General features: G+C 38.5%; 2 protein-coding genes across 5 annotated transcripts in view; one reads left to right on the forward strand and one right to left on the reverse strand.

Annotated features, from left to right (window-relative positions):
• LOC100378287 (ras-specific guanine nucleotide-releasing factor RalGPS1-like) overlaps window positions 1–22,962 on the reverse strand; it is an 87,384-nt gene extending 64,422 nt beyond the window's left edge. The window contains exons 1-2 of one of the 2 annotated variants that reach the window (XM_085492505.1): window positions 22,396–22,962; window positions 4,622–4,720 (exon numbers count right to left, since the gene is read on the reverse strand). In XM_085492505.1, the coding sequence (XP_085348631.1) occupies window positions 4,622–4,640 (19 nt within the window). In that variant the 5' untranslated portion in view covers window positions 4,641–4,720; window positions 22,396–22,962. The remainder of the gene's footprint in view (window positions 1–4,621; window positions 4,721–22,395) is intronic. The other variant, XM_085492507.1, reaches the window with a different exon arrangement.
• A 273-nt stretch (window positions 22,963–23,235) lies between these two features.
• Window positions 23,236–23,532, forward strand: part of LOC100378136 (uncharacterized) — a 45,691-nt gene continuing 45,394 nt past the window's right edge. For 2 of the 3 annotated variants that reach the window (XM_078013013.2, XM_085492452.1), the window contains exon 1: window positions 23,236–23,333. The gene's annotated coding sequence lies outside the window, so the exon portion shown is untranslated. The remainder of the gene's footprint in view (window positions 23,334–23,532) is intronic. The other variant, XM_085492451.1, reaches the window with a different exon arrangement.

The following is a 23,532-nucleotide window of genomic DNA, read 5'->3' on the forward strand; positions in this document are numbered from 1 at the left end:
ACAATTGTGAAATAAATCGTCATGGACATGTATCCTAACATGTATAAAGTACATGTATGTGTCAAATTTGAATGAAAACTGACAAAGCATGTCCAAAATACAACATTTTCAAAAAACAAGATGGCTGCCAGTCGGCCATCTTTGATCCAATTGTAAAATAAATCGTCATGGCCATGTATCTTAACATGTATAATCTATGTACCAAGTTTGAATGAAAACTGACAAAGCATGTCCAAAATACAACATTTTCAAAAAACAAGATGGCTGCCAGTCGGCCATCTTTGATCCAATTGTAAAATAAATCGTCATGGCCATGTATCTTAACATGTATAATCTATGTACCAAGTTTGAATGAAAACTGACAAAGCATGTCCAAAATACAACATTTTCAAAAAACAAGATGGCTGCCAGTCGGCCATTTTGAATCTAATCGCTAAACCAATGCATGTACATATGTCCCACATAAAGTACTAGGCACATGCAAAGAATGAACGAAATCGGCCCAAGGGATTCTGAGATATGACTGAATTATAAGTCTCAGTATAAGTAATAAGCTATGTTACTTGTAGTTTAGTGGTAAGTGGGTACTTGGAATTTTGGCAATACAGAATAATGTATAATATACATGTACTTGTGTAGTCAGTCAGAAAATTTACTATGTGAAACCACTGTCGGGAAAGAAACAGCCTCACCCATTCATAAATTTACCATTGTTCAGACACACAGACTGTTATTTTATGTCCCATGTGTGTATGTTTGATTTGATAGATGATAAATTGTGAATGGGAAGCAGAATTTCAGTTATATGTATGTAGCAATAACAGTCAAATACAGTAGACAATAGTTTGAACCAAACTAAGCGCAACTGTCAAGCGTCAACAACTTTTGTTAATGTAATAAATACAGACGCAGTTGTGTAAAAAACATGTCTGGCACGATCTGAAAAACAAGATCATATCTAATTACATTAATCAATGTATTTACCAGTTATGAACAAAATCTGTATGTGCAAGACAGAGATCGGGACGACAAACAACGTACAATTACCAGATGACGACAGGTCCAGTCAACCTGTGAGCTTTGCTCGGTCATCAAAAAAACTACCAGCAAATAAATAATAAATTAAAAGAAATTTAAAGATCAAATAGAAAAAGATAAAAATAAGTAATTGAAAAACATATTTAAAAAAATAAATAAAAAAAGCCCAAACTAGAATCTTATTTTAATCAGATTGGTACATGTATAATGCCATACAAATGTGAGGAGAATGTAATCTGTGGAGATATATCATTGCAGGATTGCCAACATCCTGTCTGGACTATACAGTGTAAGTACATAGTACCGTAGCAACATAACAATTTATTTGAGTTGATCTAAAATCAAAATTTTGAGGAAATTAAAAAAATAGCTATATGCTAAGCATATATATTATTGAAAGGTTGGTCTCATAACACAGGGGCTCTTTATACACAGGTTGTTCACATATATGCCTTGGGACTGTCTAAACATAGTCATTATAGACAGGTGGTCACTAATATAGGTTTAACTTTATCAAATTTAACTGTCAACTGTTAAAATGATGTTAACTGTTTTAACATCACTATAAAAACACTTTAAAATTTGCCACCAGCTTCCACAGACATATCAGAATTGAAGCGAGAGAAAAGGAGTCTGCAATCAATGTGTGTTAACACACATCCTTAGAACTGAATGCTACAGGAATTACACATGAAGTAAAATATGTTCATGGGTGACAGTAAACACGTTATGACTCATACTCAAGTCAAGTCAGACAGCATATTAATGAGACCCGTTGATATAATAAAGTTTTCCTCAATTAGAAGGAATGTTAAAAATATTCCTGATTTCATTGGCCATCCACGGTATGGTTATTATAGGGTGTGACTGGGAAACATTCCAGGCATGAAAACTAATACTGGCATTAATTCCTATCCTGTTTACACAAGAGCTATGACTAAATGATTAAATTTCATTCATATGTGGATGATTAAAGAGTATATTTGCTACTTTGGAAGGAAAGAGAGAAACATAACATTAGGGTGTTTTCTGTTAAAGTTCTTGGCATGGATTAAATAGAATCAGTGTGACTCCATGTCTTGAAGACCCTGACCCTAGTGTATACTTTACTGCTACAAAATTTGGGATTCCCACCAATTGGGTGTCAATACATACTTAGAATTACTTTGGATTTCATGTGGATTGTAGGTAATACACTTTAACATCACATTATTCTAGTAAGGCTCAAAAAAAAAACTAGTTTCTCGTAAATTCGTTTTTCCATTTTTACTAATATAAATAATAAAATTGTTCTTTAATTTTTCTTTTGTTTTTCTTAAACAATGACAAAAAAGTCTTAGATATGATTACCTTCACCTGATATTTTCAATCATTGCCTCAAAATAAAATTATCATCGTTGTTCAATATTTCAATATTTTTAGGTTTCACAATATAATTAGAATGTTCTGAAAAGCGACCAAATCTATCCAAGTTCTTTCATCTTTCAAATAACTGTTTCCTATGGACCTGCATTGTACAATGTATTTCAAATCATTTTAATCAATGTGTTACTTGTACAAAACATCCACGCCTGAATTTGTTTTCAAAATAGATGATCTGGTGAGTGAATTGTGTGTGAGACTAATTCAATTTCAATTTTGAGACATATATATACTGTGATAATTTATTGTTGCAATATGCAAGACTGAGTGTAAAATAGCTTCAATTTTTCATTGACGTCCATCATTGTAGAATACATGTACATGTATATACCGGTAACACACATGGAAATACATGTACCGGTAGTACAGTTTACAAATTTAACAAGCCATGCATGGCACAGTCCCCGTTAGTTATCAAATTTAAGATATATAGTTTTGTTTATAGTAATATAGCTGGAATATAACCATGTCAGGAATATGATTTTTTTAACATTAAAATGATTGACATTTGTATCTGATCGTCAAACAAGTACTTGTCTATATTGAGAGATATTGCTCTGGAACAGCATTCAAAATCAGCCATTTTGAATACATGTATATATCTATAACATGATGTATACGAATATATAAAATTTGAATATAATCAGTCAAAGAATTTAAGTGATATGGCTCTAGAAGCCCAAACATTAAAACAAAATGGCCGCCAGTCAGCCATTTTGAATCCAAACTGAAAAATAAAATGACGTGCATCAGGAACCTGTAATGTCTGATGTATGTTAACAGTTTGAACAAAATCCATCCATAAATGCTTGATATTTGAGAATTTTTTAGCACAAAAATGCCCACCATTTGGCCACTTTGAAAAAGATCGTCAAACCAATATATCCGTATATCTATGACATGATGTATAATGAATATTACAAATTTGAACATACTAGTAATCAGTCAAAACAAGTCAGACAAATGGGTCTGGAAACCCATTCATTTTGAATCTGATCTGAAAAATAAAATGATGTGCAACAGGAGCCCGTAATGTCTAATGTATGTACCAAGTTTGAACGGAATCCATCCATAAATGCAAGAAATGCTTGATATTTGAGGATTTTTTAGCACAAAAATAGCCACCATTCGGCCATTCTGAATAGGATCGTCAAACCAATATATCCGTATATCTATGACATGATGTATAATGAATATTACAAATTTGAACATACTAGTAATCAGTCAAAACAAGTCAGACAAATGGGTCTGGAAACCCATTCATTTTGAATCTGATCTGAAAAATAAAATGATGTGCAACAGGAGCCCGTAATGTCTAATGTATGTACCAAGTTTGAACGGAATCCATCCATAAATGCAAGAAATGCTTGATATTTGAGGATTTTTTAGCACAAAAATAGCCACCATTCGGCCATTCTGAATAGGATCGTCAAACCAATATATCCGTATATCTATGACATGATGTATAATGAATATTACAAATTTGAACATACTAGTAATCAGTCAAAACAAGTCAGACAAATGGGTCTGGAAACCCATTCATTTTGAATCTGATCTGAAAAATAAAATGATGTGCAACAGGAGCCCGTAATGTCTAATGCATGTACCAAGTTTGAACGGAATCCATCCATAAATGCAAGAAATGCTTGATATTTGAGGATTTTTTAGCACAAAAATAGCCACCATTCGGCCATTCTGAATAGGATCGTCAAACCAATATATCTGAATATCTATGACATGATCTATAATGAAAATCACTCCATAATTCACCTCAGTGGTTTTAGGAGAGCAACATGAATTTGTCACTCTTGAATTCAATCATTTTCGCTGCCAGATGTTGAATAAATAAAGTAATTAATATTATTAAATAAAATAAGGGTGTGATTTTATTATCGTGGTACTGTAAAATACTTTATTTACATTTTGGGTGTTTTGTATAGGATTTATATTCAATGGTTTTTGACGAGTTGACTGTAAAATATAAGAACAATGAAATTTTCATTGAATCATCCCTTCAGCAAAAATAAATTACAAGCAAAAAAGTATTTTACATAATAGACATTTACAACCATGACAGCTGAAAATGGCATTTAATTCTGTGACCTACAAAGAAGATTATAAGCTAAACAACTAGGGTAAAAAAAAATATCTATACATGTACCTGAGCTTTTCGGAAACATCACGATATGTCCATCACCAATTGTAGTCAAGAAAAGGCTGAATTAATCGCGTCTATAACCAGAATAAAAGTTGCTGACTTCTGGTGATAAAAAAATTTAAAAAAATAATCGTGAGGAAACAAGATATACCGGTAGTACATGGATATGAACTATATGTGATATCATGTATTCTGACATACATATATGGTCCAAGTGTAACTTAACCTTTTCACCACAAGTTCACTCTTTTCATCACAAATTCACGAAATACTTCTGTTTATAGTCTGCACTTTCCTTCAGAAGATTGGAACAAAAATAACCAAATTCTTTGAGTAAAAACTTAATATTGACTTAAATTTTCGCTGTTGGATCCAAAATTGGGGTTTATTTTCAGAAATATTGTAGAATATAAGAATAAAGTGACGAAAAGATTTGGGCTAGAAAATCTGGTTAACAGCTTCTTTCCAAAACTGCCATACAATGTATACCTAAATTTAAGCGAGGGTTCTCCGAACTCGCCTATTCACATAGTTCATACCCACCATAGACTCCGGTCAGTCGAAATGACTATTTTGAACTGTAGGCATTAATCAGCGATTCTGCAGGTGACGGAGAGATAGAATCCAGGTCAGGGGAAGCCGCATGACATCAAGATTCTTTTACCCCTTACGTCACGAACTCACGTGATCGAGGCCACCTGGCAGCGCCCCAGGTAGCCGTCCATCACTCTGTTCCTTTCTCTCCGCCTCGAGAACTTAGACCAATGCGACGGAAAGAGTGGGGAGGTTGGGGGGAGAGGACCCGGAGTCTATGGTGGGTATGAACTATGTGAACTACGTTCAATTACCCACCATAGACTCCGGTTAGTCAAAATGACTATTTTGAACTGTAGGCAGAGTCAGACACCAATAGGTGGCGGGTTTTTCCAGGCAAACAGAAAAAAAAGGAGAACGATGAAAGACTTTTCCCCAGTCCGGGATGAAAACAAACCCAAAAACCTAAGTTAAGACCCAAGAAGGGTGGTGTCTTACCTTGCCTGTGCTGTCCCTGAAGCAAGAAACCAATGCTGCTGTGGTTACAGGGTTCGGTGTGCCCGAGAAAGCTAGACCCAAGCCGAATTTGGGGGTGATAAGCTTGAAGTAGGACCGAAACAGATCGCATGAGGGCGTAGGTCGACAGAAGCAAAACCTGGGAGCTTCCAGGAAGTGCTAGTGGAACAGACAATCTGCCCGCAAGAATGCCGAGACTGACTTATCGCCTATGCGCAGAGGCCCCTGCGGTCGTTCAGGCTGGGTCAGCAAACAAGGCCTGACCCGCTACGACGGGGCCTAACCTGAAGAGACCCTGCTCAATAGATTGGGTGTCTCTTAGTCTTAGGGAGTAGTTGATGAAGATGTTCTGCGTTCTCCAGAAGCCTGCCCTCAGAATGTGTTTGAGGGGGGCACCTGACGCTAGCGCTAGTGAGTTAGCAATCGCACGGACCTCATGTTCTCGTACTTGGTGTTACTGCAAGATCTGTTTGAGGAGGATAGTGTATTATAGATCTCCAGTACAGTCGCAGTAATCTACCTGGAGACGGAAGTCGGGGTAGCCGGCTTATCCTGTTTGCCAGGGCCGTAACACAAAAACATGTGTTTAGTTCCCCGTCTAGAAAACCTGGTACGGTTCTCGTAGTAACTCAGCGCTCGGACCGGGCAGAGAAGCAATTCCTCCTGATCCTCCGGACTGACAATATTTGCCAGCCGGGGGATGACGATCGGTTGAGGATCGTGTCCTGGGATTTGGTTCTTGGCGAGACACCCGATTCGTGTCTTTAGTACAACTTGATCGCCCATAAAAGTGGCACAACCGTCCGCGAAGGACAGTGCGCGCCTAGCTCTGACCGACGCCTACCTGAGGCGAGGGCCAGTAGGAAGACTATTTTTCACGTCAAAAATTTGAGTGGTGCTGATTGGAGAGGCTCAAAGGGTGGTCTGCTTAGAGCAGACAACACAGCCGATGAGTCCCAGTTGGGCGGCTCCCTTGTATGGGGTCTTGGCGTCTGGAAAGCAGTAAATAGTCTCCTAATAATAGGACAATCGGCTAGTCTTGTTCCCGTACATTCTGAGTGGTGGGGGACAGGACCGACCTGTAGCCAACGCTGAAGGAGACCGCTGCGCTGCCTGTGCGGAGCAGGACTCTGTGGTCTTGAACTACGGGTAGAAAGCGTGGTAGTCCTAAGTACACTGCTCTCAGTTCGAGCCGGTTGATATGGTAGTCCCGAAACTAATGCGGGGGCCATATCCTTGGGCTTGTTGGCCCAATAGATGCGCTCCCCAACCCTGGGGAGAGGTATCTGTTACCAGAGTCATACCTGCGGCGAGCGGGCCCAAGGGGCTCCCCTGTCCGAGGTTGGCCAGTGACGACCACCAAGGCAGGGCTTCCTTCACTTGGTCCGAGATCGAAACCCGCCTATCTAGTTCCCATAGGAGAGCTTGGCGTTATAACAAGCGTTATACCGGGCGGCTGCGTAGTGCGGCCTGGGGAACGGCCCTTCGAACTGAGGTCATCATTTCGATAATCCGTATTAGTTCACGGAGGAACACCGAGGGAACGCTGACTAGGCATTCGGCTAGGCTGCTTAGCGCTAAGCAATAAGCTTGAAATAGCTAAGCCAAGCTTACCTCTGTGTCAAAACTCCATGCCCAGGGACACCAACTGCGTGTTGGGTCGAGGTGGGACGATTTACTAACGAGCCCAACTGGTGAAGTAAATCACGTGTTAGCCTGACGCATTTGGCTATTACCCCTTGCCCGGGTTGTTGGTAACCGGAAGTCTGGGTTCCGGATTGGGGTGTACCGACATCTGGTGAAGCAGCAGCACTACCTGTTTCATCACTCTAGTGAACATGTAGGGCGCTGTGCCTAACCCGAACGGGGGCACCCGAAATTCGAATACTTGGCCCAGCTGGGCGATTCAAAGGAGATGGCAACTCGCTGGGTGCATCGGTACGTGCACGTAGGCCCCGCTTAAGTCTAGTGGGGCTAGCCAGTCAAAACGGTGGATGGAGAGAAGAACCCTGAATGGTGTCTCCATGTGGAACCGATCGAGGAGCACGTACTGATTCAGTCTGCCTAGGTCCAAAACTGGACGCCTGCCACTTGTAGATTTGGTACTACGAACACATTTGGGTAGAAGCCTGGCCTTAGTTCCGGCTGATGTACCCTGTGTATGGCGTCTTTCCCCAGCAAACTGCTACTTCCTGTCTGATTGCTTCCGCCTTGCGGGAGTCCCCTGGCAGTGCCCAACAGGGGAGACACTGACGGGGGAAATGGAGATTTCAGTGGTATCCCGTAAACGGATGTCACCACCTGGGAAGGTCCAGGGGTCGGTCACCCGCCGTCTCCAAACCGGACTACACCGGCGCAATCTGTGTACGACAGGGATATGTGGCCAAGTGTTCGGCAGTTGCGAGGGGGGTGCTCCCTTCCCCCCATGAGGTGAGTTCCCCAAGGCCTGAAGTAGTCACTAAGTTGTGACCTGGCCATTCACCGAACACGTGCCTGTCCCCCCCGGTTGTAGAGGTGAGCATCAAACATGCCTCCCCTGCTGCCGGGTAGACGTCCGCCCAGGGAGGGTGAGGAGCCACCACCTGGCTTTTACCTCCCTGGAGGCGCGCCACTACCCTCCCCTCCCATGGAAGGGAATAAGCGCTTGCCTCCTGGCTGACTCTGGCTAGCGGACGATGCCCTAGGGCGTTGTGTTTTCTGTGCTTGGGGTGCCCTCCGTTTGCCCATGGCAGGACCAACTGGCTAGCGGATTCGATTTGAACCCTCTGGTTCATTGCACTCCGAAGCTCCAAGACTGTACCCACCATTCCCTGAACAAAGAGGGTGGAGGATGTCCAGTCTGCATCACTGAGGTGGGGACGTGCCCCGGCTCAGCTTGTCGGCGAAAACATGTGCGTCTAAGGCCGCGTCTCGTAGCACGGTAGTGGCCCTGGCCAAGAGAGCCAGGCGACACTAGGGGGTGTCGCATGTAGATGTGTGGTGGCCCACCAGTAAAAATGTCGCCTAGTCTAGGAGGCTGGTGCGTTCTGCCTCCAAGGTCTCCAGAGTGCTGGTCACGCATAATAATGTGCTCAAGCAACTCTGCCCTCAGGGCTGGATGGGTCGTCTTCAATTGGCAAAGACACCCATGGAACGCGGCTATCCCCCTTTGCCCGGTTTGCCAAATTCGTGGTACCGGGGTCTGGGGAAGGAGCCTTGGAATCCGGTTGGGGGCGTTTTGGTCTCATCCCACGCTATGGGGTCTGATCCCGAAACCACACCGACCGGGTAGCGTTTGGTCCAGTGGGAAGTGTTGCCTAATGTTATCCCCACCTGGGGGCCTTAAGCATTACATCCTCCACGGCTGACCAACGCCGCCCACCAACACCGCTTGCGTGGTCTGCGCCCCACTTCGCACTCAAGCGGACAGGGAGAGACTTGCCAACGGGGTTGCTTTGGATCCTGACGCCTGTGATCCCATAAGCGGTGAAGCAACCTTAGGTGGTCGCCTTAGGATCAAGGGTGGGGGTATATACATCGTATCACTGGGATCGATGATACTCCGCCTCACCCCAAAAGCGTGGCTTACCGAGTCATACAGATGGAAGACTCTGAGGGACCGCCCGGAGTAACGGCTGTATCCGACGCGAGCGAACTGCATCTCCTTTCACTTTAAATATGTGAGAGGGAGCATGTTCGACTGTGCGTCTCATGACAGGGTCGGTTCCCTCTGGGGACGCCCGTGGGTCAGTAAGAAAGGAGTCAAAACCCACAGTGGGGACCGGACACAAGGAAAAATTCATTACCGTTGTACCGTTACCGCGTGACGAACCCTAGCTGGCTGAAAGTAGGGGGTCAACGTGTGCCCTGCCCTGAAAGCCCTGCCCCGAGATCGGAGACTTGGCTGCCAGCACCCTGTTGGCATTCAGTGCTCGAGGATCCAGAGAAGGACCAGTGTAATTAGCCTGAGCCTCGGCCACCCCCCAAAATAGTGGGAGAACCGTGCCTGGGAACGGGGGTTCCTCGGAAGAGACGTGTTTGAATGCAAACATGCTTTCGTGTCTCTTCCTGCTTGCCCACCGAGGGGACACAGTGGAGACAGCTCGCTCCGACTGCGTCTGATCTATCCGGCCTGCCAGGGACGCAATTGCCCCGACAGTCCTTCGACCAAAGCCCTCAACTCGGAGGCAAACCCAGCGCCGTGCGAGGAAGGGTCCACAAAGAGACCCGCAACAGGCCCCATAGGAGGAAAGCCTCCAGGGGCACAGCCTCGCTGCAGCCGGTAAAATCGGGTAAACCATTGCCTGAAAAAACAGACTGTGAGGATGCCTTCCGATCAGTAGGGGAGACGGAGAAAAATATCTGTACCTCCGCCGTCGGGCCTCTTACTCGACGTCCCGGTACATGAAGTACCGGTAGCCGAGCGTGAGGACTTTCCACTCATGCAAAACACGCAGCTCACTTTAACCAATTTGTTTACTGGACGCGCGACCTTGCTGTGACGTGGTCAGTCTCAGCGATTTTGATGGCTCTGAAAGAAAATCTCAGGCCTCAGAACTCCAGTGAAAAAAACACGCTTCCGTGCAAAAACCTCGAAACCCACACGTAGCTATGACAAAGTATCTCGGATGCGAGTTCTATGCTGGTAAATTCTGAATATAAACACTGCACGGTCTTCTTGAAACACGAGGAGACCGGAAAGAAAATGGCAGCGAGCCCTGGTGCTGTCATTACATCTATATATTGCTAAATACACTGAAAATAAAAGACGACATGCATGAAGGAAACGAATTACAGTTGTAAAAGGTGCCGCCACGAAAACCAACTGGTTGCGTAGTGGCGCCGGATTTTAATTTCTTTGTTGTGAAAAATACTACACACAAAGGGGAAAACGACACGAGGGTAAAAATGACAAGGAAAACTTATCCCACCAGCTACAATGTCGGATGCCGTACAGCGGCAACAACCCAAGCTAAAAATCTGGACAGGAAAAAAAAAGCAGGCGATCCGGCAGAGCTCGCTAGATTTCATCTCCACTCGAGGCGGAGAGAAATTAAGAGTGATGGACGGCTACCTGGGGCGCTGCCAGGTGGCCTCGGTCACGTGGGTTCCTGACGTAAGAGGTAAAGAATCTTGAGGTCAGGGGGCTTCCCCTGACCTGGATTCTATCTCTCCGTCACCGGCAGAATCGCTGATTAATGCCTACAGTTCAAAATAGTCATTTTGACTGACCGGAGTCTATGGTGGGTAATTGAACGTAGTGAATTGCGCAGAATAATCTGCCTGAATATATCTCATTTTAGTAACATTGATGAATATTACAAGGAATAAGTTGAAATTATTGATGACTTTGACACTCACTTTAAAAGTTGAAAATTTTTATGAAATGGCAAAGTGAGCTGATAGCCAGCATGGAAGTTAAGTTACACTCGATTGTACTTTGCTGCCCTGGATGTTAACTACATGTACACTCCTATAAAAGTAATATCATGGGTCAACACACAGGAATCCTCACAGAGGAATGGTATACAATAGTATACTATGTAAACCGCCAAGGAATGTTACGATTTGGGGTCAAATTCAAATTTGTCAATACTGAGCATACTGTAGAATACTTTATTTTCGCTTGGAATTTATTTTCGCTATTTTCGCTGAAGGGATGATTCCGTGAAAATAAAATCCAGCGAATATACATTTTTTCCTATATTTTACATTAATCTCAACAAAAATCAGTGAAAATAAATTCCAAGCAAAACGCCCAAAATACCTTTTCAGCGAAAATTAATTCCAGCGAAAATAAAGTATTCCACAGTATTACTGCACATATGTGCAATGCATTGTGGGAGAGAACTTCTTATTGTATATAATAGTAACCTATTACCAACTGGTAAATCATTTAATTAAATGTCACTTTTTTTTTCAATAATAATATCATATTTACTCTATTAGAAGCGCAAATGCATATGCTAGGGGCGTGTTTAAAATCAAACTAAGTTATATTTCAATAATCCACTACACAAATGCAATGTTTTGTTTATATACATGTACAATGTTTGCACTTTATTGTAGATGCACTTCTAAATACAGTACAAAATGTATATAGAAAATTTCAAAGAAATAAGATATCAAGAAATGAAGAACTATCGGTAATTCAGCAAAAAACAACCATAGCCATGGTATTCCTGAATCTTACTTCTTAGAAAATTATTGTACAACATAAAGCACCAACTTTTCAACACTGGAAATATTAGCGATACATGTAAGGCCCAAAGAATGTGGCAGGTGCTTAAGTGTGTTTTTGATAGTTTCCATGACAACACAGATGCATGTTTTTCAAAAAATTGTCCAGTGATCAATTTTTTTTTTCATAAACCTATAATAATAAAAGCAAAAAGAAATGACATACATGTATACATGTAATGTTCAATTTAACCCAAGTCTCCTCAAAGGCCAAGTAAAATATTCTCAGATTTTACAAACATAAGTCCATCTCTCTAACAAGACCAATGCAGTGTTGTGAGGTTACTGCTAAAAGACACATTTGATCACAAGTACTGGTACATTTGTAATATGAGCCACTCATTGACATGATAACATTGGATATATAATACCTTGTCAGGTAATTGGTTGGGAAATAAGAGAAAACAGACTTAATAAACTTCGGAAATTAACACAGAGCAGTGGTTAACTGTATATCTGAGCTTATTATGATAGACAGTTTGCTTAGGGAGATAAAACCTATAAACGATATAAATTTTGATGAAGTACATATACATGTAGCATGATGAAATTTAAATCAAAAGATGGTACCTTAGCTTGTTCCTATGGTGACAGTGCCTTTGGATGTAAAAGAAGATCTGAAAGGCTAGCCACATTAGCAAAATGCTAATTAAGACGATTACTAGGCACACTTTTTCTACCTTAACAACAAATGAAGGAGAAATCATGGAAGTTCCCAGGTGTATAAAAGTAGAATATAACTTATTTATAATAATTTCATCATGCGAATGTAATCAATTTTGTTTCTAAAATAAAACTATTGATATAAATATTGTACAGTTTGATAGAATGTGTGTACTGAAGCTAAATGTTTAAAAATGCATGCTGGACAATCAGATGAGTTCATCCTGACTAATGACTAAAATTAGATGTATTGAACAGTTAACAGAAATGTCAAATTAATTAGTGATCACTACGAACATTGTTATTAAAATCAAACATATGTACATGTAACTTCAAAGCCAAGTTGCCATACCTTTGTAACCTTGTCATAATGTGACTCAAAGCTAATTTGTTTATTGATAAGACAGAGATCTATGAACATGTATCTGACTGGAAAGAACGCCACACAGAAACAACTTGGTGACAATAGAGTGAATAATAGGTACGGTACAATGTACATGTAACTTCCCTGTACTGTACATATGCAGAGACCCAGCATATGGGTCAAGGTTATCAATAGGAAACACATGGTGAAAGAAACTGACATGTACCATCCTTCTCATTAATATTTGATTGAAACAGAAACAAAATAGATTTCATTTTTCTGATCTGTACAGTGATGGAGTGAAGCTTGAGTATGCAGTGAGAGAGATCATTGTATTTAACAACACATTACCCATCCCAAAATTAGGTCATGTAGGATGCACAGTACGTATGAATATTTGTGTGCTGAAAGATTCAACAATAAATATACAGTGTGTATGCTCATGATGATAGAGATAAAAGTATGATGTATAAAATATTGGATTTCCCATGGGACACAGAAGTACATGTATACTACATATAGGTCAATTGCAGGGTTCAAAGCCATTGCTAGTGTCTAAATACAACTGTATGAAAGTGTGCAAGGTTTTGTCAAATTGCCTAATTGAAATGATAGATTGATTGGCATGGCAATCTCAACATCTCAGTGAATTGAATGTCACAAATGCACAATTACTATGGTTTCCTGTATTGATAACTAATCTGTAATCACTCAAATACTGAATTTCTGACTCACATAATTTTATACATGTACATGCCAGGCTTCTGCTAACTCTTCACCAGTCACAAATTAAATTTGGATTTGGCAAAGAAAATCAACAGTGGCTAAGATAACTTGCTAACAATGAATTATTCTGCGATATGGTGATCAATTAAAATGAATAAAAATCATCATGTCATTACCCACAAGAATGTTATTTACTGAACACTTCTCATCAATACTGAGATCAAAAGCATTTTGAAACTTAAAGCAGTGAACTTGGGCAAAAAAATATTACCTCAAATGTCAAGTATTCTCTTTGTGTTAGATGTATGTTTTGTTAGAAAATACATGTTCTTATTCCAATTAAGCAGACATATGTATGGCCAATCACACAGCTCAATTAGCCTCCAAGAAAGTATATACTTGTATGCATCCATTCCATTTATTATTATATCACTTACTTTAGCTTAACCTCTTGAACTTTTGTCAATTCGCACAAAAAATTTTTTGAATTTCACCCAAAAAAGGGTATTTTTACTGGATTGTATTCCAATGATTCATCCCTTCAGCAAAAATTAATTCCAAGCAAAAATAAAGTAGTTCACAGTAATATAAATAATTTTGACCATAGAACGTGCTAAGAAAGAAAATACAGTAACAACTGACATTCAGCTTATTTTGTTAATACAAGATAGTAAAATATATTGACTTTTTCAGTGAGGTTGTCAGATTAATTAATTTCACACTGACATTTCATAATGTAAATGAAATGAGGCATGAATGAACAGAAAAGTTTTCTTCCTGAAAGATAACATCATCAATTTTAATAAAATTAAATAGACAACTGAAAAATGTACTATTTTTAGGATATCCATTTCATTTAATTTTTTTTACAGGGATAGTCAACTCTCCTATTTTGGGAAACTTCTCCCAAAAATAAAATCTGCCATATTCTACCTCAGTAGTGTGTGGTTGGTGAAATATATAAATTATTATTATCTGTACAAGCTGCAAACATCTAACACCCTTTCCCATACATGCATGTGCATGGCATGAATTACACAAGGGCAATTACCTAAATGGATAGAGAGTTTGCCTTGACATCCTCCAAAAAATAGATATTCCTGTATCGCTGCATGCCTTTAAGACAAATTCAATACTTGGTGCCCACTCAACGTTGAACTTCAAGTTGTGTATAGACATGTACGACTGGATGCACTTACCGGTATGCAATGTGCATAGATAAAATTTAAAACATATTTTGACATAGTGTGTAATAGAAATACACATATGGTATAAAAATAATATGTGTGAATCACAGTCTTGGAATGTTCTGTGGGAGACAGAAATGTAGGATACATTTTTGGATCATGTGAAATATCTTTTTAGTTTAACTTTATAACCCATAAATTCCCATATGAGAAGTTGGAGATTATTTGAACTTCTAAAAATGTGCTTCTAGACTTAAGTAATGTCATTAAATTACGGAAATTGATATAAACGAAAATAAAAAAAAGTAATTAAACGGTTTACGCAAATGAGAATAATTTAACAGTTTACGCTAATTAGGATAAATATCATTTAGCAATACAGGTTTTACAAATAACCATTTATATGCAAATCAGCTAATTATTAAATTAGCATAATCAGGTTTGTTATCGCGAGTCAGGAGTTCTACATTGTATTACTGTAATCGTCAATTATTATATAACCATGGCGATACCACCATGATATAACATAGTAATTGCCCACAGTGAGGTCTACTCTACGTAAAATAGTGTGTATATCTATCCATAGTAGAATCCTCTCCGAATCAAAAAATGGCACTATGGGCAAGTCATTATGCTTATGATAGTATCTATATGTGCAAGAAATTTGCTGTTATATATACGGTACTATTTAGAATATAATAGTAGCGTTCACACACAGCTCCTTTATAGCATGGGCTGAGATGTCAAACACTTTAACCTGTACTAAAAAATCTGGGTGAACGCTTAGCACGCTCTGAGAAACACCAAGTATGGATTAAATCTGGCCCGTTAATAAGACGCAGTCCAGATTTTTTGCATGGACTAACAAAGTGTGCGTGTGAACACTTAGCTTGAGCTAAGCGCCCAAAACGCCACTGTATTCAATGTTCATTTGGAAGAATTACTACTGCATGTATATTCATAACTATTTGATATGCCATTTTTGACATGATAATCAACCCTAACACACATAGAGAGATTGTTCTTGAGAAACAAATTTATTGACGACGAGGCTCTGTGCTACTTTGTTATTCTGCAATCTGCACTTTCGGAATATGCTAACTATCATGTACCAACTACCATCCTAGTTATTGTAATCAGTTAAAATTACTGAAGATTTTTGTATATTCTTAACAAGTTTGGGCTTTCCTTAGCCCTCACTAACCACTGTTTCCTCCCATGTGTGAACGTAATTGGGTCTATCCAATATACAAACAAATGAGATTAGCTTAAATCTCGTATTTCGTGTAGCGTGTACACTACATATGTATGATTTTCTGTTGCATCATTTGCACACCAGGGAATAAGCATAACTACTTGCCTTACAAAATCAAAGAAAGCTTAGAAAGAACTCCCATGTGCTGAGAGTATTGGAGACACATTAAATATAATTCGAAATTACTTAGCTGAAAACTAATTATGCAAATCAGAAAATTAATATGACCAGATTTGAGTGTAAAACTAATGAGGTCTGCGCAATGTAACAGAAAATCTATGTCTCCAAGTTTAATTGAAATGTGATTAGAACCAAAAAATTATGAATTATTATGCTTATTAGGGAATTAATATGAACAGATTTTTACCCCAAACTAATTAGGTTTGTACATTGTCCTAGAGCATCTTTGTACTAAGTTTCATTGAAATGGAATAATTAGTACCGTGAAAACTCCAAAATTTCGACCCCTCTAAAAATTCGACCGCCTGTTTATTTGCCGGGTTTCGGTGTTTTATTTACCTCCAAATTTTCGACTCCACTAAAAATTGCCGACTCATTCTTATTCGAAAATTGCGACCAGTTTTAGTTTTCCCCCAAACGAAAAAAAAAAACCGATGTGAGCGTTCAAACGGGACCTTCCTCGAAGGCATGAATCCGGGTTTCTGATTGACTGAGAGATTTTTATTTTATTGGTAACGAAAATATATTCTAAATAAACAAAGTTTCAAATAAAAACGAACACAAAAATCTCGGCATGCTGCGTTTCTGAATTGTTGATTATTACTGTACTCAGTAGTGATTATAATAATGTACACAAAATAAATTTGTTGAATGGTTATGAAATACAAATAAAAGTCAACTTAGTTTCATCGTAAGCGAATGATTCCGGTCTCGTATAAACGTTTGATGCTGTAGGATATCCGCCATGTTCTCTTAGGTCAAATAGGTCAAATCGCTAATTAACCAATCAAAAAGCTGGATGATGCCAACGTGTTCAAATTACCATAGCTTATTTAAATATGTTAATGTTATTGAACGCAATGCGGAAGAGATTGATGTTGTAGTACGATATTTTGGCTTGGATATTGATGCGAAAACGGCATGATTTTTTTTAAATAAAAAAATTAGTTGTTTTTAAAAAATAAACTGGTCATCTGAAGAATAATTTAACATTGTTCACAGTGATAACAGCTCATTCTCGAAAGGAAGCTTACCCGCTCACGCTAGTCACGATAAAAATCATACACGTGTACTCTTGAATAGACAGACGTCAATGACTACGGTAAAACTTACTCTATTTTAGCCGGCAGGATTGATTGAAATGTCCGAAAAATGACGCCAAAATACACCTTAAAAGTCCCATTTTATTTTCTTAAATCCCATTTTATTTTTTATTCCAAGGGCGAATTTACGGCAGAATTTGGTCCCTCAAATAAGGGACACGTGAGCTTTGATTCTAACCGGATACATTGCACTGGGTCGGGGAGATAGTTTGCTAAACTTCCATGTATCTTTTGTCCAATGGGTACCTGTACTTCGAACATTCGCAAGTTTTCCTAGGTAGTGCGAGACAGCTTTGTCTTTTGACCTATTAGTTTTGTGCTGACCTCTTCTCCGCGTCTTGATGTATTGTTTTGCTTGTCATAATACTCACTGATTGATGACTTTGTTTAGATTTTGAGTTACAACTCGGCCACGACCTTTGCTTTTACCGTGAAACATGAGGAAGTTTACGTCAATTGACGGACATTGCATTTTTTAAAAACTAATGAAGCACACTGTCTATCATCCCCATTTTTTCATTTGCTGATTTCTATTCTGAAAAATTCGACCGTCCGAAAATGCACCTTAATTTTGACTCTAAAAACACGTCACATTTCTAACACAAATTATTTAAAACCGGTCGAAATTTTGGAGTTTTTACGGTACTTTAGATATCAGCGTGAAAGCTTAAAATTGGTTAATTATGCAAATTAGGTAATTAATATGTACAGATTGTAACCCACAATTATTCAGGTCTGTCTATTGTCTTACAGCATCCATGTACATTCATTGATATGTGATGTATAGTACCTGAGATATCAGTGTGAAAGTTGGTTAATTATGCAAATTAGGTGATTAATATGCACAAATATTTACTGGAAACTAATTGGGTCTGCATAATTCTAGATTCATTGAAATGTGATGATTAGTACTTTAGATATCAGTAGAAAAGCTGAAAATTAATTATGCAAATTAGGTAATTAATATGCACAATTATTTACCCTAAGACTAATCAGGTCTCTGCATAGTCCTAAAGGATCTATGTACCAAGTTTCATTGAAATGCGATGATTAGTACTTGAGATACCCATGGAAAAGCTGAAAATTAACTAATTATGCAAATTAGGTGATTAATATGCACAAATATTTATCGAAAACAATCAATCTCTGCATAGTCCTTGAGTATGTAAGTACCAAGTTTCATTGAAATGTAATGCTAACTACTTATATCAAATGCTGAAAATTAATTAATTATGCAAATTAGGTAATTAATATGTACTGATATTACCATAAAAACTATCAGGTCTGTGCAGTGTCGTATGACATCTATGTACCAAGTTTCATTGAAATGTGATGATTAGTACTTGAGATATCAGTGGAAAAACCGAAAATTGACTAATCATTATGCAAATTAGGTAATTAGTATCCACGGATTATTACCAAAAACTAATCAAAACCTAGCATTAGTTCAGAGCATCTATGTACCAAGTTTCATCAAAATCCAATAAGTGGTTGTTTAGATATCAGTGGAACAGTCATGGAACCACTAAAAAATAGCTAATTATCATGCAAATTAGGTAATTAATATGCACGGATTTTTACCAAAAATTAATCAAATCTTCGCATATGTTCAGAGCATCTATGTACCAAGTTTCATCAAAATCCAATGAGTGGTTCTTTAGATATCAGTGGAACAGTCATAGAACAGCTAAAAATTAGCTAATTATCATGCAAATTAGGTAATTAACGAGCATGGATTTTTACCAAAACCTAATCAAATCTGCGCATTGGCCCAGAGCATCTATGCACCAAGTTTCATCAAAAACCGATGTATGGTTCTTGAGATAGCAGTGGAACAGTCGGACACACATACACACATACACACACACACATACACACATACAGACACACTAACTGCAAAGACTCCCATTTTGTGCTTCGCACATGGGAGTCAAAAAATCTGTGTATTAATGCCTTATACCATCAGTTCCCTCGTTTCATCACAAATTCATAAAATAGTCCTGTTTACAGTCTGCACTTTCCTTCAGAAGATTAGGACAAAAATAGTCAAATTATTTATTTTTGAGAAAAAAATAAAAATTGACTCAAATTTTGTCTGTTGCCTCTAAAATTAGGGTTCATTTCCTAATATATAGAAGAATATAAAGAAAAAAGTGCTGAAAATGTTGGCGAGAAAGTCTCCAGCTGTACATCATGCAGCATTGGTAAAACACACATACAACAATGGAACTTATTGTTTCAATGCCAACTATACAGTGAAATTGCTCAAAACATCAAAATACATGGAGTGAAATTAAATGCCAGGGAAAATAAATGGTTTTACAGGAGACCTTTTTTAAAAGTCTAGCGCCCTCACAGTTTCATGTAGTAGAGAAACTCAGAAAGAGGCTTCTGGGTAAAGAACTTGTACTGTACATGTGCATTTATTGTACAATTTGATTGTTGATATATGACTTAGTTTGGCACATGCACTACTAACAGAGCAAATGCTTTATTCATTAATTTGTTTATTTTGAAAATAGTAACCTAGCCAAAGCCAGTTATAGAAAGACTTACAGACAATCTGTATGACACACACACACAAATCTGGACAGGAAATATCACACCTTATGCACGTAGGCGTCTCAAACTGAATCATCATTTTGATAAATTCGTCGTGAATAATTCATAAATAAAATTACAAGGAAAATTTGTCCTCAAAGAATGTCAACTAATTATCATAACACTATAATACTTTCAGTGTTAGCGTACTAAAATGGTTCACCGTTGGGGAAATTAAAAACAGGTCTAACAAATCTGAAAAACTGATTCAGCAATGAATATGAGAAAAATTAATTTAAAATATATTTACAATGCATTATTCAAAGGCGGTTATTTATAAGGATTTGCATCTTTTGTAGAATGAAGAACACATTGAGGAACATGAGAAACGATAAAATCTCTGTGATAAAAACTCTATCTGTTCTAATACAAATAGTACAGAGGGAAAATCTGTGTTTTCTAAGAGCACTACTGCAAACTCTTTTGGCAACACCGCAAATGTCATCAATACATCTATGTGGTGTGCTTCTACTATAAATCAGACTCAATCACTAAATTCTGCTATTGACCAACACGCGTAGCGTTACTGTACTGTCTGAGTGGATATTTTGCAATTATTATTATACCTCTTTTCCCTAGTGTAGTAATAATTTAATGAGATAACTGTCCAAATGGCATTGTGTAAACATTTATGTTCTCTAAGGAGATTCTATTAATTTTCAGTACACGCTTCTGTATACGAAGTAAACCAAAAAAAGTGTTTGAATGTGTCGTAAACATGATACAAAGTTTCCCAAATAAGGAAAACATGTCCCTAACACTTTTGAACATGTCAGTACAGTGTTTTATGAGCAGATAAATTAAAATGTTTTCTGTTTCAGATGTATACAGTAATAATAGATCATATTACTCTAAACCTCTTTCACAAGACAAATTTTCAAGCCAGTGACAATTTCTCTGAATTTGTATGACAAAAAATGTTGTCTTCACGAATGGCATAAAATCCTGATATCGTAAAAATTTGCGACAGTGAAAATTAAAATAGGTTACATTAGTTTTACCATAGATGCACTACTGTCATTTACGCATGGAATTACAGGGGTTTTTCTAGAAAAAAAATGCAAGAAGGAGCGCCACCAAGTGGGGGGGGGGGATTCTCCCTGCCAGGGTGTACAGTTTTTTGATAATTCTAAGTTAAAATGGAGCATTCTATGGCTTCCTGAATGGGGCCTAACTTACTATTAGACAGGTCCCAGTTGAAGACTGTGGCCATATGTGATCCCTGGTCAATCAGAATTTTATGGTTGCCAGAGCATCTGCTCCCCGGGGTAAAGGGGCACATGGCCATGGCATGAGGGCGCTGTGTCCCTGTTCCCTTGTTTAACAAAATTTCTGGGATTCATATCAAACATGACCCAATGGGATAGTTGTACAGTATTATAAATTATTATGAAGTTTATGTTACATGACTTGCATTCTTCACAGAGATATATAATATTCTAAATTAAACAGCCATATAGACTTTTTCTGTTGAACAATGGGAAAGTATGTATAGTAATGTTACATGTATGATGAAAGCTAAATTTCACTAGAAAATAGATACTCATTAAAACGGTCTATGATTAAAACAATGAAAAACCAAACAATGGAGTTAACTAAAAAAAATACAGATAAACAAAGACAATAGTGTTGACTAAACAAGATTGATCTCCAAAGACAATAGTGTAGACTAAACTGAAAGATTGATGCTGGAAGACAATAGTGAAGAATAAACAAAAGATTTGATAAGAATGTAAATATGTCAACAACAGGGATGGAGTGTGCAAACTCAGCGAAGTAACAATTTTCCTGTGCTACTTTCCAGCATTAAAGATCAGCGGTGACACCAGAGGTCACAATAAGCTTCACTGACATGTGTTAATTGAATTGCATATCATCACAAGTTCAACAGAGTTCATACTGGATCTTTTTAGTATAAACTTTACTTATCTATAATTAATTAATATCCATGTCAAAATGTATTATGATAGAGGATATTACAATTATAAATAAATAAATACATGGTGTTTAATCAAAATTGACACATACCACGTCTAGTATACATATTACATAACCTTGTCTGTTTCCTATGTCACATGGTGGAATGTATGGAATGGTTATCAGCTAGGCTTGGGCGTTGCAATCAACACTCACAGCCAGTCGAGCAAAGTAATAATGAAAGCCCAGTCGGTTAGCATGTCTCAATCAAATTCAGGAATCTAATGTTGGTACAATTATAATTGTAGATGTACATTCTCGGGGCATTTTCTTCAAAGGGAGACATGATCACATCGTGATCGTGTGGGTCACGTCAATCATGGAGGTAAAAAGAGACCTCCATGCGTCAATCAAGTTTTACTACGTATCTAGACTGGTAAGGGACTGGTAATGTTTCCACTTATCAACTGTACAATTGTGAATTCTTATAAATAACTTTAGATATAACTTACTTGTAATTTCACTGTTACTTTCTCCACATCTGCTGATTATTTGCGAGATATATACATATATGACAAAATCACTGTCACTGTGCTTATTACTAATTCCGAAGTTCTGTGTGAAAATGACAACACCCGCTATCTTGGTCTTTCGATAATTTCTTGCGATCGGTCGACGGACCACTTCGTGTGATCGCGAATTTTGAGTAACTCCAGTGCCACGTTATCCAACATAAATCAAAAACAAGAGTGCATTTTAACAAATAGTAAGTGTACGTTAAAAAAAACTAAAACGGCGAAATGTCTCTCATATGTGACTAGTCATCGCATTCATTCAGCCAGTATTACGCGAGTAACGCCGCAGCATGGTAGCCCATTGACGATAACACAACTTCGTTTTTCACTCTCCCCCCGGCGATCTGGTACGTATCCCTCCAAGTAAATGATTAGGTCTACATCTATTGCGTACGAGGGACTAGTAGGAGGTAAAAATAACACGGGATCGCGAGAAATTCGGTACAATTTTTCCTGTACAACATCACCAAACAACACAACATGTCGTGGGAGGCGCGAGTGAGAAAGTGCTCGTGAAACAACACCGAAAGTGATGACGTCACGAAAGGCTCCCCATCAACATCAACTTCTAGTTTAAGGCATAATTTAAACGACAAATCCACTAAATATTAAAACATTCACAATGACGATGTTGCCATTGGTGACGTCGCTGCCCATTAAGTAATTACATCAAGATAAAATTGTTTATAAATTGTGGGAAAGTGTATAAAAAGTGAAAGTGATACCCATGACATCATCAATGTACGTGTTTTCGGGCCTCGTTTTAGCGACACGCAAATATCGATCACCGAGAGGGAGCTGTGCCGTACTGTGAAAACGAGTCCTGAATTTCCATGAATGTCACGACAAACATGACAAACCTAGAGGTATTTTTGGTATGAATTATTCAAATTCACTATACATACTAATTCTCAACACGGAAAAATCGCAGAATATACGTAAATATGACTGAAAACAGCGACAACAAGGAAAATCATTTGAAGCCGCCACTGACTGCATGAGTTGGCACGATAGTTCAGATACCGGATTTGTTGTACGATCATATACGGCGTTTTTTCCCAATCAATGGACAGT

The sequence above is a fragment of the Saccoglossus kowalevskii genome, chromosome 17, assembly GCF_978046115.1.
Source record: "Saccoglossus kowalevskii chromosome 17, keSacKowa6.1, whole genome shotgun sequence".
Taxonomy (NCBI): domain Eukaryota; kingdom Metazoa; phylum Hemichordata; class Enteropneusta; family Harrimaniidae; genus Saccoglossus; species Saccoglossus kowalevskii.